Source organism: Molossus molossus, unplaced genomic scaffold, assembly GCF_014108415.1.
Source record: "Molossus molossus isolate mMolMol1 unplaced genomic scaffold, mMolMol1.p scaffold_m16_p_6, whole genome shotgun sequence".
NCBI lineage: Eukaryota > Metazoa > Chordata > Mammalia > Chiroptera > Molossidae > Molossus > Molossus molossus.
Genome location: NW_023425399.1, coordinates 88,625,152 through 88,642,103, shown reverse-complemented (window position 1 = coordinate 88,642,103; position 16,952 = coordinate 88,625,152). Strand labels below are relative to the sequence as shown.

At 58.1% G+C, this 16,952-nt stretch overlaps 1 protein-coding gene across 9 annotated transcripts in view; it reads left to right on the top strand.

The window, feature by feature from the left end:
- The window catches only part of CELF4 (CUGBP Elav-like family member 4), a 293,910-nt gene that overhangs the window by 219,706 nt on the left and 57,252 nt on the right, over window positions 1-16,952 (top strand). For 5 of the 9 annotated variants that reach the window (XM_036244573.1, XM_036244571.1, XM_036244572.1 and 2 more), the window contains exon 3: window positions 1,503-1,551. In XM_036244573.1, coding sequence (XP_036100466.1) covers window positions 1,503-1,551 — 49 coding nt within the window. Of the gene's footprint in view, window positions 1-1,502; window positions 1,582-16,952 lie in introns of all 9 variants that reach the window. The other 4 variants (XM_036244570.1, XM_036244565.1, XM_036244568.1 and 1 more) reach the window with 1 other exon arrangement.

Here is a 16,952-nt window from a genome sequence, read left to right as displayed (position 1 = left end):
AGGAGCGCCCTGGCTGGCTCCAGGAGCCCTTCTCCCAAGCCAGATGCCTCTCAGCCTCTGGACCCTCTACTCAGAATCTGGAAAGGGGGTGGTTTACCGGGGAGCCAGGGGACCCAAAGTGAAGCCCTCCCCCACCTATGTGATGGGAGCTCTCCATAACACGAGTTTCCTCTGCTGGGGGCTTCCACACAGAGCACCCTTCTTCCCCTCACTCCACACGCTGCCAAGGGGGCCCACGGGCAAACAGTGGCACCCTGACCCTCCCTCTCAGAGGATTGGCCCCCACTGTCCTGTCTTGTCCCCCGGCCACCTGGCCCCTGTTCTCTGTTCCTTGCGCTGCCTTTGCCTCCGTCCTTCCTGGCGGTGAATCTGCCCTTCTTAGTTGTCACCTTGCTGACTCACCAGCACCCGCACTCCCCCACCCAGTTGTCTTGACGCAGACAAAAGTCACTTCAAATCAGAGACCAGAAGGCCCGAGGAAGCTTGTGACTGGCTAGCCCAGCCTCCGGACACGGGAAATTGGCAACAAAAAGTCCCCCGGGGCAGGGTGGAAGCCCCCAAATAGCCCTGACAACTCGGTTCCCAGGCTCCTCTACCACTGGTGGCCCTGCGTCCGCCTCCCCGTCTGTAACAGGGGGTGTAGTGCCCGCCCTGCCTGCCTTTCGGGGGTTTGTTGAGAGAGACGTGCAAATGTGATGAGGGAGAAGTGTGCGTGGCAGGCAGAAGCACTGCTGAAGACAAAGTGCAGTCCAGTCGCGTGATTCTTACTGTTTTTATTGCTTGAAAGATCTTGGGACTTCAGGGCTGGAGAGCCCACCCCGGTGCTCCTGCACCAGGCAGGAGTAAGGACAGGCTAGGAAGCTAGGATGCTTGGAGTTCAGAGACCCCTAGTGGCCTGAACGGGGCATGGAGATGGATCTCGAGAGAGAGGCTGGTGGTTGGAGCCTCGGGGCGTCAGGCGGTGCCCTGGTGTCCTCCTGGCACCCAGACACCACGTGAGTGGCATAACCGCCAACTACACATACATTTCCAAGGGGCAGCCCTGGCCGCAGGCAGGAGCCCCAGCCCTGAGCTCTTCAGGAGCTGGTGGTCCAGAAGCTCGGGCACCCCAGGACCCACAGCTCACATCTTTGAGATGGCATGGGGTGAGGTGAGACTGGGGCCATCTTCGGCCAGAGACCAGCTCGTTTTGGCAAAGCCAGCCGTGAACCAGGAGCAGCCAGAGGTGCACTGTGAGGACACCTCAGATTCTGATGCCACAGCCTAGCAAGAGCTGCTCAAGATTGGGGCAGGGACACCCCACTGTCTCCAATCCAGAGAAACCCTCCCGCAAACATCGGGCCCTGGGCACTGCAGGGGCCAAGGGAAATGGGTGGGGCTTCAGAGAAGACGGACAGGTCTGCAGCACGCGGGTGTCTGCCCTAGGTGCCTAGGTACTGGCACCCCGGTCTGCCGCCCACGCCCACGCCCGCGCTAACACTGTCCCCTGTGCTCTGTTGCAGATGAACCGGCCGATCCAGGTGAAGCCCGCGGACAGCGAGAGCCGAGGAGGTAGTAGCTGCCTGCGCCAGCCCCCTTCACGTGAGGGCCACTTGTCTCTGCCCCTTCCTCCCTCCCTGCCCCCTCCCAGTGCAGCAATGCAGTGACTCCTGCCTCCTCCTCCCTCTCCCGTCTCAGAACAGGGTTTTGGAGCTGGGTGACTGGCGTGGGAGACAGCGAAGGGAAGGGGGACAATGGGTCTGCTGGAGGGTGGGGTTCAGTCCTTGCTGTGAGTGAGTAGACAACTAGCCTGTCCTGGGTAGCTCTTCTGTTGTCCGGAAGACGCGGGAAAGGTGCTTCCGTGTCCCCAGGAAACCCCCTGCGATGGGACTGGACCAGTGGAAGGGCTGGGTCGGGAGGCAGGCAGTGGGAGGGGTCCGGCCAGAGCGGGCACATCTGGGAAGGGCTGCCAAGGGGCTGCTGGGCTGTTGAGATCCTGGGGCCAGACTGAGGGAGGAGTCTGAAAGGGGGCAGAGCAGGAGGGCACACCCTCACACTAAACACCACCCCCATTCTCAGAGAGGAGCCAGCCCTTACACCGGAGGGCCACCCCCAGGACACACAGAGGCTCAGCCAGGCCAGGCTCCCGGCCTCCTCTGCCAAGCACCCGGGTGCCCATGTCCACACCACGCCCCGGGGCAGGCCCCTCCGCCCCTGGGCTATCCCCCCCCCCCCGCCCCTGGGCCTGGACAGGTCACTCTCCTCTTAGCTCAGGCAGAGAAAGAACTCCTCCCTTCCCTGCCCTCCCAACCCCCAAAATCTTCTAGGAAATTAAGGGCAAAAAAGTAAAACAGGCAAAAGCTACTTGTAAATTCAGAGTGAAGGTCCTTGTCCTGAGGGGAGTGCAGGCACGAGAGTGCCCACTCCTGGCACCTGTGGTCCCTCCAACTCAGACCGCTTTCCTCCGCACCCCAGCAGGCCGGCTGGGCACACGGCCGCTGTGGCTCTGGCCACCTCCTGACCTGGGCCCTCGAATTCCACCCTCCAGGCCCCAGCTGGTGTCTTCTTGCTGCCCCCAAAGCTGCCCCATGTTCCAGGGCACAGACACCCCTCCCCATGGCCCACTGAGAGCTTCCCATCCTGAGGACCCCCTAGTGGAGGTGGGTCCGTTTGGGGGTAAAGATGGTTCAGGCACGAAGGGCATCGGCCAGCAGAGCCCGCTGGGTTCACGCTGCTGCTCCTGCCCCTTTCTGGGCAGCCGAGTTGTCTCGGTTTTCGTCGTACACAGAAGCTTTCAAACACCCAGTGCAGGCACCCTTGCCCTGTCGGTGAGCGGGGCCTGTCCTGCCAGGCCTTGGCGGCACGTGGCGGAGCCGTCTCTCGGAGGCAGGCCTGTGCGGCCTCAGCCCCTGTCGCCCGTCATGCAGTGACACCTGCGCCACCTGCCGCATGTGACCAAGGTGCAGCCCAGTGCCGCCAACCCTGGCAGGGAGAGGAAGTGCCGCCTGCTGTCCCAGACAGGGCTCCCCGGGCAGGGGAAGCCAGAGGCCTTGGACGAAGTGGCCTGGAGGAGGGAAGATTCCACCCCTGGAGAAGTTGGCCCCAGCGGGGAGGCCCCAAAGGGGGAGAAGGGGGCCCCTGTGTGCAGAGCAGACAGCTCAAAGTCCAGCCAGTTTTCCCCAGAACCGGAGTGGGGTGGCGGGCGCCCCTCTGCCCAGCAAGGCCGAGCTGAGCTTTAACTCAAAGCCGCTCCGTTCCCTCGCCTCCCAGGCAATAGCTCTCTGACTCGGCGCTGCTGACCTCATCTCCTTCCCCCCATATATCTCCTGCTCCTGCCACTTGCCCCAAACCAGATTAATCAGCTCTTTTATTCTCCCTGCGGTAGAAAGGGAAGGCAGAGCCAAACCTAAACAGCTATCTATTAATTGCATATTCAATATTAAACAGAGAGTTGATCCTGAGTCAGCACTATCACCAAGCTAGTTTTTAAAAAACGAAAGTCAGTTTAAAATAATCTAATATCCATTAAATCCTTCTTCTGAGTGGAGGGGAGGGAAGAGAGGTGAGCACTAAAGAAGAACATGCCCTGGCTGGTTTGGCTCAGCGGTTAGAGCGTCGGCCTGTGGTCCAGAGAGACCCGGGTTCGGTTCCCGCTAAGGGCACGTACCTTGGTTGCAGTTTGTTCCCGGCCCTGGTTGGGTCGTGCAGGAGGCAGCCACTCGATGTGTCTTTTTCACGTCGATGTTTCTCTCTCTCTCTCTCTCTCCCTCCCACTCTATCTGAACATAAAAAGGAAAAATGTCCTCGGGTGAGGATAAAAAGAACAGAAATGGGACCCAGAGAAGAGTTCCGAGGCAGGGGCAGGGTGGGAGGAGGGGCTGTGGGAAGGTGACGGGAAGGGGCAGGCGGAGGGAGGAGAGAGGCCTGGGGGGAGGTGGGCTGTGGGAAGATGGAAGGGAGCTGGGAGGAGAAGAGGAGGGGAAGGAAATGGCCCAGAGGAAGAGGGTGGTCCTGCCTCACCCTGGCTCTCCTCATCCCGGCTCCAGAAACTGGTACAGACATTGCACAGTGTCTCAAAGGCCCGGAGGACAGGGACACACCAGGTACGCCTGAATGCTCATGACTGGCACGAAGAGATGTTTCCTGCTTAGGAGTTGGGGTACACATTGGGACCCTGGGCTGGGGCAGGAGGAAGGTGACTCCTGGCCTCCCCACCACAGGGGGAGCCACAGCCACGGCTGGTACATCAGGGTCCCAGCTTCTCCCTCCATCCCACCAGGAGTGGTTGGATTTGGGAGAGCCAGTTCTTTTTTCTCCGGGGTGCCTTTGGCTCTGACATCTCTCCAGAGAGCTTGGCGTGCAGACACAGGACTCCAGGGTGCGCTGGACGTCAGGGAGAGGGGCTGGCTGGTGCTTGGCCAGTGCACCCCAGAAACAGTACAGGACAGCAGTTCTTGTTCCGGTCCAGGGTTCTAGCCCTGTCTTTGCCTGGCACCCGCTCTGAGCCTCCACCCCTCGCCCAGGGAGAGGGGGGTTCACTCTCCAGGAAAGCTTCTGTTTACAGAGCACCCAGTGGGCGCTGGGGTTTTAAACAAATTCGTTTCATCCACACAACAACCTTGGGAAGGGGAAGTTACTAGCCCCACTTAAAGGTGCAAACCAAGATACAGAGAAGCTACGTAACCTGTTCTAAGTCACCCAGCTCGAAGATGGCAGAGCCGCACTTCAAACCCCTGCCTGTCAGTCACCAGCGCCGGGCTGTTTTTCATTTCTCTGACTGCTGGGATAGTCTCTTGGACTCAGGGGGCAGTGGGAAGATACCACAGGCATTTGTCATGGCTCTAGGTCTATTTTAAAGGGAACTGAGGGGAGAGGAGTCCCAGGTGAGGGAGGCAAGACGAGCTGGCCAAGGAGCTCCCGGACCTACCCATGAGACATGGGCTAGAGGAGGTCAGAGACAAGAGAGCTCATTTTAGTCTGGAGCAGGCAAGGAGGGCTTCCTGGAGGAGGTGGGGATTGGACCTAGGTATAGACTTGGCGGGAGACAGTGAGGCAAGAGAAAGTGGGGTCCTAAACTCAGGCCAAGGAGTTGGGCATGTCTCCATCAGAAGCAGGAGCCACTGATGCTGATGGGGGTCAAGGCAGAGACAGAGTATCCCAGCTCTAATGTCCTTGGTCAGGAAGAGAGGAGACGGCTCCTGCTTCCATCACCAAGAGCCAGGGCTCCAGCCAGGCAGGGAAAGAAAACTGCAAAAGAAAGAGCCTCCCCAGGAGCCATCCTCCAGCAAGGGGGGCCCAGTTAATTTTTCAGAGCTCATGGGAGCAAGTTGTATTTAAACTCGGATTCACACCCAAATAAGCGAGGCAATGCATGAACCAGGGGAGTGAGGCCGGCGGGGGCAGAAAGGCGGAAGGTGGAGGAGCAGGGTGTGCCTGCCCAGCTGTCTGAGGCAAGGACATTCCCTCGGGCTTGAGCTGCGCTGTCCTCTGCCACCCAGGAGCGGGTTCCTGCTCACATCCGAATTGGGTCACCACAGCAGCAGGGGCCCTGCGGTCTCTTGGTTTCACCCTGGATGGGTGCCTGTGGGGTGCTGCCCTGCAGGCCTGACCCACCACCCCATGCTCCCTAGACTCAGGACAACCCCCCACCACCGCCACCAAGCCAGGCTCTGCGGCCAGGTTGTGGGGGTTTCTTTCAGGGAGTCAGGCTTTGAGCATTTGGAAAACCCCCTGAGCTAGACTGGAAAAGGCTGGGACTGGGGAGTGCCCCACCCCCCTGAAAGAGCCCCAGAGGTCAGCAGCCCAGGAGGGGGCCTCGAGGAGGGAAGGGGTGGCGGAGGCCTGGACCAGGCATAGCAAACACTGGCCCATCTCACCTTCCCCATCCCCACCCTCCCAGCTGCAGACCAGCAGATGGGAGCTATCACCTCTGACCCCTAAAAACACCCTCCCACTAGAAACCACGCCCCCCTCCCCGGTCACCGTCTACAGGTTAGAAGGTTCAGTTCAGGTGGGCCTCACGTTCCCTGTTCGCGTGGACACCTTTCACGCCATCATCGCCCTCGCCCAGGTGCCGGCGCCGACGCTGCCCAAGGCACTCGACACACACCGCTTCACACGCGCTCCTGGGGGGGTGGAAAATAAACGTCCTCACAGAGGACACAGTGGCTGGGGGTGGGGCACAGACGGGCCACCAGGATTTATCTCCGCACCAGGAAATGACAGCGAGATGGCTAGCTTAGGAGTTGGAGAAGTCAGACACCAGGATGGCTTAGGAAGCTGTCCCCGGAAAGACAGGATTCCGGATCGCCAAGGGGCCGCCCCCTTGGAAGGGGGCAGGTGTGGCATGGACTGAAACGGCCTCCAGGGTCTGTCACCATGGCCCTCACCCCTCCACAGGACCTGGACCTGGAAACCACACAGGCACATGGACACACTCCAGCCCACATGGCCTTTGGCTGGCACATGTGAGGCCCGAGCGAGGGGAGAGGTCAGGGCCTCTCAGTGATGGGTCCCTTCCCAACCCTCCCTGGCCCATCCAGGTACATTTCCTGGGGAGGCCTTTGTCAGGCACAGGAGGAAAGGCAAGGGGACAGCTGAGACGGCAGGGAGGAGCCCCTGGATGAAGGCCCGTGACGATGGAAGGGCCTCAGTGGGTGCCGGCAGGAGGCCTGAACTCCTGCTGTTCCCACACTAGCTGCTGGGCCTGCGGGAGGCTCAGGAGAGGTCAGGGGTGGAGGCTGAGCTCCAGCCACCAAGGGGCCCTGGAGAGGTAGTTGCAGTAAGCTACTATCTGGGGACAGTTCCCCCCTGTCTTCCATTTCCAGGCCTGGGGCTCCTCCCCACCAGCTCTGGCTCGCTCCCTCCTGTCTCCATGTGGGACCTGGGCAGGGCCAGGAACACTGGGAGGGTGGGAGGTAGGGGGACAGCCTGTGAGTCATTCCTTTCCACATGGGTCCCCGAGGCAAGCACGGGCCCAGGCATTCAGCCACGCAGCCTCCCTGCAGCCTTCCACTGCTCCCTGTCATTGAATGGCGTCTTCAGGGCGCTGTCCCCGCACAGTGGCCGGCACTAGTGCGGCAGCAGAGTCCCGCTGGGCTGGCTAATGAGGTTGGACACGCTGCCTGTGAACACGGCCGTGAGGCCCTCCTGAGGCCACGTCCCTGCCGAAAACCATGGCTGATCCTGTCCTCCCGGCCCCTCCACCATCTGCAGCCCCATTGGTTCCTGCGGCTTTTTAAATTCTATTTAGTTCCTCATTTCTCCTCCGAGCATTACTTTATTTTAAAGCAGACACAGACAGTGTGCTGTCAGGGAAGCCTTCGAGGGGCTGTTGGGGACCAGCTGATGGGTATGGCCCCTCCCCGGGGCAGCTCCTTGCTCCTGCACGGTCCTGGGGTCCCAGGAGCCCCTTGGCTACACTGTTGTCCTCCAGATGCTAGGTTTATCACTTCTAGACTTTTCTAGCTTTTTAGTCCCATGTCCCAGGGAGGCAGTTTAGTGAGCGAGCATGCAGACTGGTCCTGCTTTATGAAAATTCAACATACAGAAGTTGCAACTTTCCCCTCTTAAGGGGTAACAAATGACTCACTTCCCAAAAGCTGGGAACAGGGTGAACAGGAGCCCCTCCGGCTCCAGCCAGGAAGCCTGAGGCCCAGGCGGAAGGGCATCTGCTAAAACACGGAGCTAAAGACCACAGCCCAGCGAAGACTAACTGAAATTATCCTGAGACTGTAGGAATTAAGGTCTAGAAAATCCAATTACTCTAGACAGCCCCAAAGGAGATGCAGCGGAGGCAGGAGGATGAGGAAGGTGTGAGGAAGGGCTTGAAGGACAGGTGTGGACACCTGCAGGACCCCTGAGGGCGATGCCCCTGGCTATGGGTGGGCAGCGACTCAGGCCCAAAGAACAGACTTATTTGCCAGCAGCCACTCAAGTCCCACAGCAGGAGTCCAACCCTCTTGCCCTCGTCTCCCCTCTGAGAGACCCCAGAATGAGCAGCACGAACCCTTCCCCCACCCCCCGGAGGGTGCAATCCTGGGCTGAGAAGGGGTCCAGTGACTGAGGCCCCCAAGCAGCTGCCTAAAGAGAAAGGATTCTGCATCTCGGAGCAGAACACACCCCCCTCACCCACTTCCCCCTTTCTGTGTCCCCAAAGAAGCCTCTGGAATCTGGGAAGTGTGCATACTCCACTGTGGGTACCCTTGTGAACATGTATTGTTGGGGAGTTTACATTTCCACTTCGCCTCCAGTCAGACCTTGCAGACCCCCAGCACCCTCAGCTCATCAGACAGCAACATCCCCATCCTCCCGTCCCTCAGTCCGTCTGGACCCAGGAGCTCGGGCAAGAGGTCATGGCCAGCCTTTGGCTGGAGCATAGGTAGCTGCCCTCTTGGCTAGGACATGGTACCCCGGCAGCCTGCAAAGGCCCCAGGAGCCAACATGCCCACCCCCCCATGAGTCTGCCTCCCGCCCAGTCCCTCCCATTTTTAAAACTATCAAGAAGGTAAAGCTACTCCACAGCCTCTCTCAGCCTCCTCCTTCAGAGCTTGGGAACCCTGTTTATCAGCCTGTCCTTCCCTATTCCCACCGGAATTTCTCACTACAGATTGTAAGGTTTTTCCTTGAACACCAGCCCCAGAGCCAATGTCCCGGCAGATCTTTCGTGCACTTGAATCCTGATTTGTTTGGGACTGATCTTTAAGAAAAGCCATTACCTAGATTTCGACTTGGGGAGCTCATGTCAGACATAAGGCAGCATGGCCCAGGCAAGCTTGGTGCTCAGGGAGCAGCCTGGGCCAGGGCCCCTGCAGGCCCGGCTAGACCCCAGGCAGGCGATCTGCCCTTGGGAAGGCTGAGGATTAGACTGTTCATCAGCAGGCCAAGTGGCCCGCCCAGGGCTTGACTTTTTGATGGTCAGGAAGTTCTACCACATATCTGAGCACAATTCTTCCCACTTTCGTTGAAGCATTTCTGTCTGTTAGGTTCCCTAGATAATGGCACCAGGTCCCCTTGCCCTGCGGGTTTTATTCTCCATAATCCCTGTTCTGAATTTAAAACTAAAAAAAAAATCTTTGTCTCCTTTCTTCCCCAAGCCCCGTTTAAAAAGAAATGTTAAAAATCCATGAAACTCCTCTAGTTTACACAACGGAACTCAAACAACAGCTGCATGAAGACAGGTCTTTGTGGTGGGGAAGAGGTGGCTGGTGGGAAGGGTCCCTGGGGGGGCCCGACGGAGGCTCTAGTGGGGCAGACACATCATAAATACCTCATAACTCCTGCCATAGGTGCAAAGTTATAATTAACTGCAAACCTGCTGAGTTTAAATGGACTTTCCGTTTTCAGCTGGGGGAAGGGGTGTTGATTGATCTGCATTTTGTTTTTGAGGTTTTTTTAATCCATTCGGCAAGTTAAGTCGAGACTCGCAGCTCCTTGCCAAATTCCCTCTGGCCCCGGCTAATTTAGCAAAGGATTGTTTCAGGGGAAATGGGATATTAATCATTGCAAATGGGCTCCTGGATGATATTTAAAAGCTGCCTCCCGAGTGCCCAGGCTGAAGGAGCTGGGGGGACCATGGCCCTCTGGCTCCCACCCCGTCGCCACTCCCAGGCGCCCTGTGGAGGGCACTGTGCGGGCACATGCGCAGGAGAAAGAGCCCACTCCTTGGTAGACGGGCAAGATGAGGGAATGTCACGGGCAGGCATTCCTGGGCCGGTGGCACTGCATTGAGTGAGACCGGACGGCAGTGAGATGTCCCCAGTGCCCTCCTGGTCTCTGGCTCACCTCACTCAGAACAGCCTGATAACAGCAGGGCTTTGGGGGGGCAGGGGGGGCAGGGGGGGCAGGGGAGGCAGGGAGAGACAGCATGAACTAGAGATCAGAACAGGCAGCAGCTGCTTAACCTTCAGACGGAAGAGGATTTGAGCGAGGAAGGGTCGAGTTTCCCCGATGGGACGATAACCTAAGCCCGGACAGGTTTGGAGGGTCCCAAGAGGCCAGAACACAAGGTCTTTGCGGGGAGGGCAAGATACGGAAGCACTGATTTCCAGAAGGTGCTTTAAGGATGCGTGTAGGCAAAGGGAAGCCCTCTAAGGCTGGGGAGCAGGGAGTGACGTGGTTTAAGAGTGGCACTTTGGGAGCAGGAGTCTAGGGACACTCCACCAGATGGGGAGGCATCCAAAACAGTGCTGGGCTGCCCCCAGTGCTGACTGCAAGCGTCCTGCCCTTCCCACAGTGATGCCTTGCCACCTCCTCTGGCAAAGAGCATGCGACACCCCTTTGGAGCTGCTGGAGGTGGAATGCAGTTGGCGAGCTGTAGAATCCTCCCTGCTGACAGCCACTGTAGTTCTTTCGTTCTTAGGGCCCAGTCCAGGGGAAAAGAGAGGAGGTGACAGGGGTAAGGACCTCTGCCAAGGTGTGACCAACAAAGTGCAAATGAAAATCATACTGCCTAGGGCCAGAGCTGTGATGAGCATGTGAATTAGATGAGGCAAGGAAGGCTTCCTGGAGGAGGTGATTATTGCAATGACAGGTTTACCAAGAGGGTAGCATCTGGGCTGAGTGTCACAGGCGAAGACATGAAAACAGAGACAAGAAAAGCAACTATGTGGCATCTTAGATATTGTTTAAATAATGTAGAAGAACTGGTTTGGCTGGAGAGGGTTGCCCACTTTCTGGAAGACTCGGGTTAGGTGCTCTGTGAGTCTCATTGCTCCTCAAATTCCAGGGCAGGCACACCTATGGACACACTATGTCTGAGTCCGGGGGATCTTGTCTCTTCTCACCCTTCAGTCCTAGTTCATCAGGCCTGCCCCAGAGTCTGGTTTCTCTGTGCTGCTGCCCAGCTTCCTGAGCAGACATGTCCTGCCTGCCATGAGAGAGGCCTGTTCCTTCCCGCCCAGCCCAGCGCGCATGGGATCCCGGCAATGCTGCAGCCGCTGCTGCTAAGACCAAGCCAGGGCTCTGGGAGGAAGGTGCTTAGAGCCAGCAGGGCCTCGGTCCTCTCCTTACGTCATCCAGAGCCCCCAATAAGAGCTCCCTGAGCCCTGCAAGACTGACAGAGCAGCCTTTGATGGAGGGGGAATGAAAGGGGAGGTGACCTCCCCAAGACCACACAGTCAGGAGTCAGCCTTCGCACCTCAGGCCCTCTGTGCTGACCTCCATGGCTTGCTGCCTTCCCACGGGCCTGTGCTGGGGTGCTGACGCTCGGAGAAAGTTCTCCCAGTGTCAACACCACCCACCAGATGCACAGAGGATAAGGCTGGATCACAGCCTTCAGGGTGGACCCTCAGCTCCTCATTCCCCTCACCCATGCCCTTTGAGAATGGCGAGGAGGGTGGATAGGGGAACTCGGGGAGGGTCTGAGGTTGAACTTGCCTGGGCATAAGGCAAATCAGCAGCAGGATGAGCCTGTCTGTGGTCAGCTGGGAGGAACGGGGGGAAAACTCTGTCTGCCCAGCAGAGGAGAGCCATCCTGAGTGCTCAGAGCCTTGTCTGACTGAGCCTCGCAAAGAGAAAGGCGGTGCAGAGGCGGGAGCTTAGCAGCCAACAGGGGTTTGGTTTTGGTTTGGGGGGGGGGGGAAGGCCATATCAGGGACACGCCCATGGTCCCATCGCAGACACCACATCCAAACACGGGTAACTAGCCCAGGTGTCTTAGGAGATTTAAAGCCGAGACATAAATGGTCAATTGGAAGTGGCTCGAAACTGCAGAGAGCTGAGCATGAAAGAGAAATGCAGGTTCCAGGAAGACGTCTTCAAACCCTTGCTGAGCTCTGGGCCCTGGAGAAGCTCACAGTCTGGTGGGGAGGTCAGGTTACGGCCTCATGAACACCACCTGTGCAGTGGAGACCGTGCACCCCGGCTGGCAAAGGGGAGAGCTGCGCAGGCCCGAGCAGGCACGGAGGGCTTTCTAGAGGAGGCCCCATGTTAGAGGGGGTTCAGGCTGAGAAGCTGGTGAGGCAAGGAATTCAGGACCCATGTCATAGAGCCTCTCCAGGGAAGATGAGGAGACCAGTTGGCCCGAGGACAGGGTTCCAAGAAATGCCCGGCTAAAGAGTTGGTGTTTCTCTGGAAGAGAATGAGTCCTGGAGACTATGGAGGAGGTTGGTGTGTGATGGAAGCTGGACCTGGGAAGGCTGGCCACCTGCAGGCAGGACTGGACAGGGTGTCATGAGACCAAGGAGAGACCTACGCAGCCTCCAGCTGTAAGGAGATGGGCAGGGGCAGGGGAATTCAACCAGAAGCTTTGGTCACTATGAAATACAAAGCCCAAGGCCATCCCTGCCTTGCCTAACCCTTGCTGCCTTCAGACTTCCAGGAACCCACCCACTTCCAGGCACAGTCCACCCTTGGGTGGTCCTTTCTCAGGCCTTCCCAGCTGCCCAGCCCCATGTGGTCAGAGCCCTCATCAGGTCCACCCTGCTGGGCTGCGGTCTCCAGCCGTTCCTCACTGGTCTTCACACCTCAGAACTCCCTTCCTGCTCTCTGTCTGAGCCATGAAGTTCGGCAGTGGGTGTTAGTTTCTCCTCTCTTCATAGCAACTGTGCCCTTCTTGGGGCAGACGTGCCAGGCCCTCCACAGAGCCTGGCTGGGCGCCAGGCCCTCCCTCAGCACTGGCCCCACGAGGCCAGTCTCGCACTCGTGTCTCTAAGCGGGACCCTCGCCTTCCATCCCAGCTCGCTGCAGGCCTAGACACAGCCCCCTCTTTTGTCTCTTACACCCCCACCCCCAACCCCTCCAAAGTCAGGCCCACAGGCAGGGGGCGGAGGGGGCAGCAGGGAGGGTGCCACTGACATTGGCATTCTCCTTGCAGCGCATCTTAATAATTTAATGGCTATTAGCAGGGCCGCAGTGGTGGTGGGGGAGGGGGCGCAGGGGGAAGATTTATAGAGAGAATTCACTCCAGGTTGGGGTTTTTGTCTTCCTCTGTTTTCCTGGCATTTATCATGCATGTTTTAATTTGGATCGGAGAGTTGCTACCATCTGGCCATTATCGCAAAGAAATATTCATTTTCACTGAGTGACACAGGCTCCATTCATCATGAAGTGCGCTGATTGCCCCACGAGTGTGGGGCTGCGCTTTCTCCTTCATTTGAAATGAACCTTGAGCTAAGAGCAGGTCCGACTTGCCAGGAGCCGAGGCATGGGGCAGGCGGCCACTGACCTCCCAGGTGGGCAGGGAACACTTTGGGGAAGGGCCAGGGTGGGAGTGGGGAGAACAAGCTCTCTCCTGTCATCATAACCCTCTCATCTCCCCTCACCTCTCCTGGGGGGTGGGCGATGGTGTCCCCCAAGGCTTCTGGCAGCCAGTCCACCCACCTACCCTCACCTCCAGGGCTATCTCCAGGCCAGACCTGGAGATGACAAAGGTGGCCCTCTGCCTGGTCCCTGGGCCTTCAGCATCTGATAAATGCCCTGATCCTGTCCTGCCAAGGGTGGCACTTGCTTCAACAATCTTTCCCTGACACAGTATCGGTCTCATAGTGTCATTTCAGGTCAGGGCTGTGTGGGGGACAGAGGGCCTCCAATTCTCTCATCACGTTGTGATGGCACCATCAGGGCTGGGCCTGTGGGAAGAGAGGTGTCTGCCTCCAGCTGGAACATTTCCAGAGTGTCACCCTTGTATCCACCTACAGCTCACCATCAGGGGCCACTGAAGGCCTTTTGTCAGCAATGGGCATGAAACCCAAGCATAAAGCTGGGCACCCGAGGGGGGTGTTATAGAACACCCCTTGGTTGGGCTGAGCTCCACTATAAACCCAGGCACCCAGATCTGCAAACCACAAAAAGGAGGAGAAAATCTCTTCATGTCTTTTATATAGTGAATTAGAGCACCCAGAATTTGTTAGGCCCTTCTGTGTCTGCCCCCCGCCCCCGACACACACCAGTGGGGACTCAGACGCAGCATGAAGATATCAGCTGAGCAGTGTCCCCCACCCCCAGCATTACTCACTGCCAGGAAGGGAGCAAATTAGAGCCAGAAAGGGCTTCACAAGAGAGATGTTTGCTTTGCCAAAAAGGCAAAATCAGGCAGGAGGGCTTTTCACCTACAGAGGCTCTGCTTCCCCGGGTCTTGGCAGGAGCGCAGGGCCAACTGACTTCCCTGGGCTCTGTCCTGGAAACTGTGGCCAGACTCTGAATCCATGAGCCTCCCCCCGCCCTCCTAGGTCTCAACCCAGATTTGGCCAAGACCCAGGAGACTGTGCTGAGAGGTAACAGTCCAAGAGAGGCCTATGGGGCTCTGCGCCCCTTCCCCAGGAGGGAAGAAAGCCACAGGCATCCGAAGTGCTGGCTGAGCACTGCACCCCCAGCTCACATGGGCACACCAGCATGATTCTTGGCCACAGGGAGTCTACAGTCGGGTTGGGACTGGGGTAAAAGCAATGTAGCCATTAGGAGACAGTAAAGACCCGGAATCAAAGCACTAAGTGCACCACAGCTGAGGGCCTTAAGGAACCCAAGGAAACCAAGTGACTTTAAAGGCCCCCTGCATGGGCCAGGTCCTCCATGGGCCACTGCGTTTCTTCACCCCACTCGGTCACTTAGGTATCACTGTTCCATTGTATAGGTGAGGCAACTGCCCAGAGCTTCACTTGCTGGGGTCACCAGCTGGTGGGGGTGGGTGCATCTGGGAAGGAACCCAGGCCCCTTTGATTCCCAGCATCAGGCTGTGGGTCTGGAAAGACCATGGAGGACTTTGAGTAAGAGGTGGCATTTCAATTGGGTAAGACTGGAGCAGAGACATTCTAGGCGGCGGGACCTATCTGTCTGTCCGCACACTGTGGTTTTCTACCCCGCACTTGTTGAACTCGGCTATCCTCTGGGCGACCCTGGCTCCCGCTGCCGCAGCCCGCCCGTGAGGTGCCCACCGCCCAGGTGCCCACTGCCCAGTGGCATGCGGGACCTGCTGAGCGGCGCTGCCCCCTCCTCCCTTGGAACTCGTTCCGTGACACCAGCAGCTCTGAAACATCTGCTCTTCGGTCCCGGACCCGCAATTTGAATAAATTACCCCGCCGTGGCGGCAGCTTGTTATTAATGGCTAGAGTTTCATAAGATGCTTTAGCGAATAGCACTGTAGCCTGGCGCTGCGCTTCTCCCAGGTATTTCTGTATTTCACCTCTTTCCCTCCTCCAGGGCTCTGGTCCGGGCCACAACCTCCCCTGCTTCAATCCCCTCCCCGCATCCCTCTGGCTCCCAGCCGGAGCTCGGAACGTCTGCACCCCGTGCTGTGCCGTTTGTCCCCCACGGCGCAGCCCAACTGCGTCTGCCCCTCTAGGCGACTCACGGGTGCCCAGCCCTGCATCATCCGCCTCAGGGCGCCAGGAAAGAGGGGACCCCAGCCAGGTGGATTGCTCCTCCCACAAAGGAAACCCCCAGGAACAGGGCGGCTGACAGCAGAGCGAGGCACAGAGAACACTGTCCCCAGGCCCTGGTTCTGCACCCCTCATCCCATCTCAGGGACCCTGGGGTCTTTCGGGACACTACGGAAGCCTGGGATGCTGAACTCACCTCTCGCCAGTAGGCCTGGCACTGCCCTCAGCTTGGGACAGGCCAATGCCCATGCTGCAGCTTATGTCTTTATTCGGGGCTCCTGGCTCTTCATTCTTTTGTTGGTTTGCGCTCAGGCACCGTGCACCTCCTGCATGAAGCCCTCCCAGATTACTTTTAGCACCGTCCTCCGGCTCTTTCTACACACCCAGACACACCCCTTTCCACTGTCTTCCATCCTCTGTCCTTTCTCCCCATAACCTGCCAGCCTGCCTTCTCATGGAGGCCCCTGGGGCCTGGCCAACCCTTCTAGAATATCCCAGATTTGATTAACAGTAGGTGCTCATACAGTGGTTGCTTCAGACAAGCTTGTGCATGTATGTGGTGAGGATTCTTGCAAAGAACTGGTGTACTTCCTGAGAGGGAGAACAGTGAGCTGAGGGGTAGGTGGGGGGGGGCGGGGTTGGTCCTTGAGGATATCATGTAGAAAACATTGAGCTGCAAATACTAGCCAGTGGAGTCATGTCCTCAGTCTGTTCCCAGAAATGTAGGCCACAGTCATGGTCAAGAAGTGCAGAGAGGCAGGCTCCTTGCAGGTTCAGCCCCCAGCTCAGGAAGCAGCGGGTCCAGGCCTGGCCGGGTGGGCTGCGGGCCAGGGGAGCCTTCTCATGAGCCTCCCCCAGCAAGTGGGCCCTCGGATGGGTTGGGAGCCTGCTATCAGGAGGCCCCCGAGTGAGTGTCTGGAAGCAGAAGGAAAGGGTGTGTCTGTGTGAGGAGTGGGAGTGGCAGGTAGGAAGGTAGGGAGTACTTAAGGCAGGGGTTCAGACACGCCACTCTCTGCCCCACGAGAGGGTTCTTATGAACCCCCCAAAGCCCAGATGCAGGGCCCTAGCAGAGGTCTTGGAGGACTCTGAGCCAGGGCCATTGAACTGTGTGGCTCCCTGTTCCTGGGGACCCAGAGGCGACCCTGTCACTGGCTCTAAAGGAAGAAAGTGCTGCATCCCCTTCTATGTGCCCCGCCCCTGCCCCGCCCCACCCAGTTCTGAGGGCTCCAGGAGATCAAGGTTCTTACCGCTTCCCATTTGGTCTAATATTACTGTGGGTCTCTGCTTTGCTAAGAGCCCCACTATTATAACATAATTACTGCTGAAAATGACCTTTAAAAAATATTTTAAATTCAAAATGTCTTTAAACCCTTCACTGAGCACCATTTTTCAATTTCAACGACTGTTTTTCTTTTTTGGGGCAGTGAGGGGTGGGAGGGAAGAAGGGCCCTCGGAATGGATTTCAAATGTTAATCTCTCCCCGTGACAGAGAAGACTGAGCTGGCTCAGGAGGTGCCTTGCAGGGGACCCAGGGAGGGTCTGGGCAGAGGACACACAGGACCAGAGCAGGACCTGCCCTTCCTCAGGCTCTGCCTGCACCCGCCCGTGCCCCGGCCCCAGTCCCCAGCCGGCCTTCGTGGCTCTGACCCCAGGGTGACC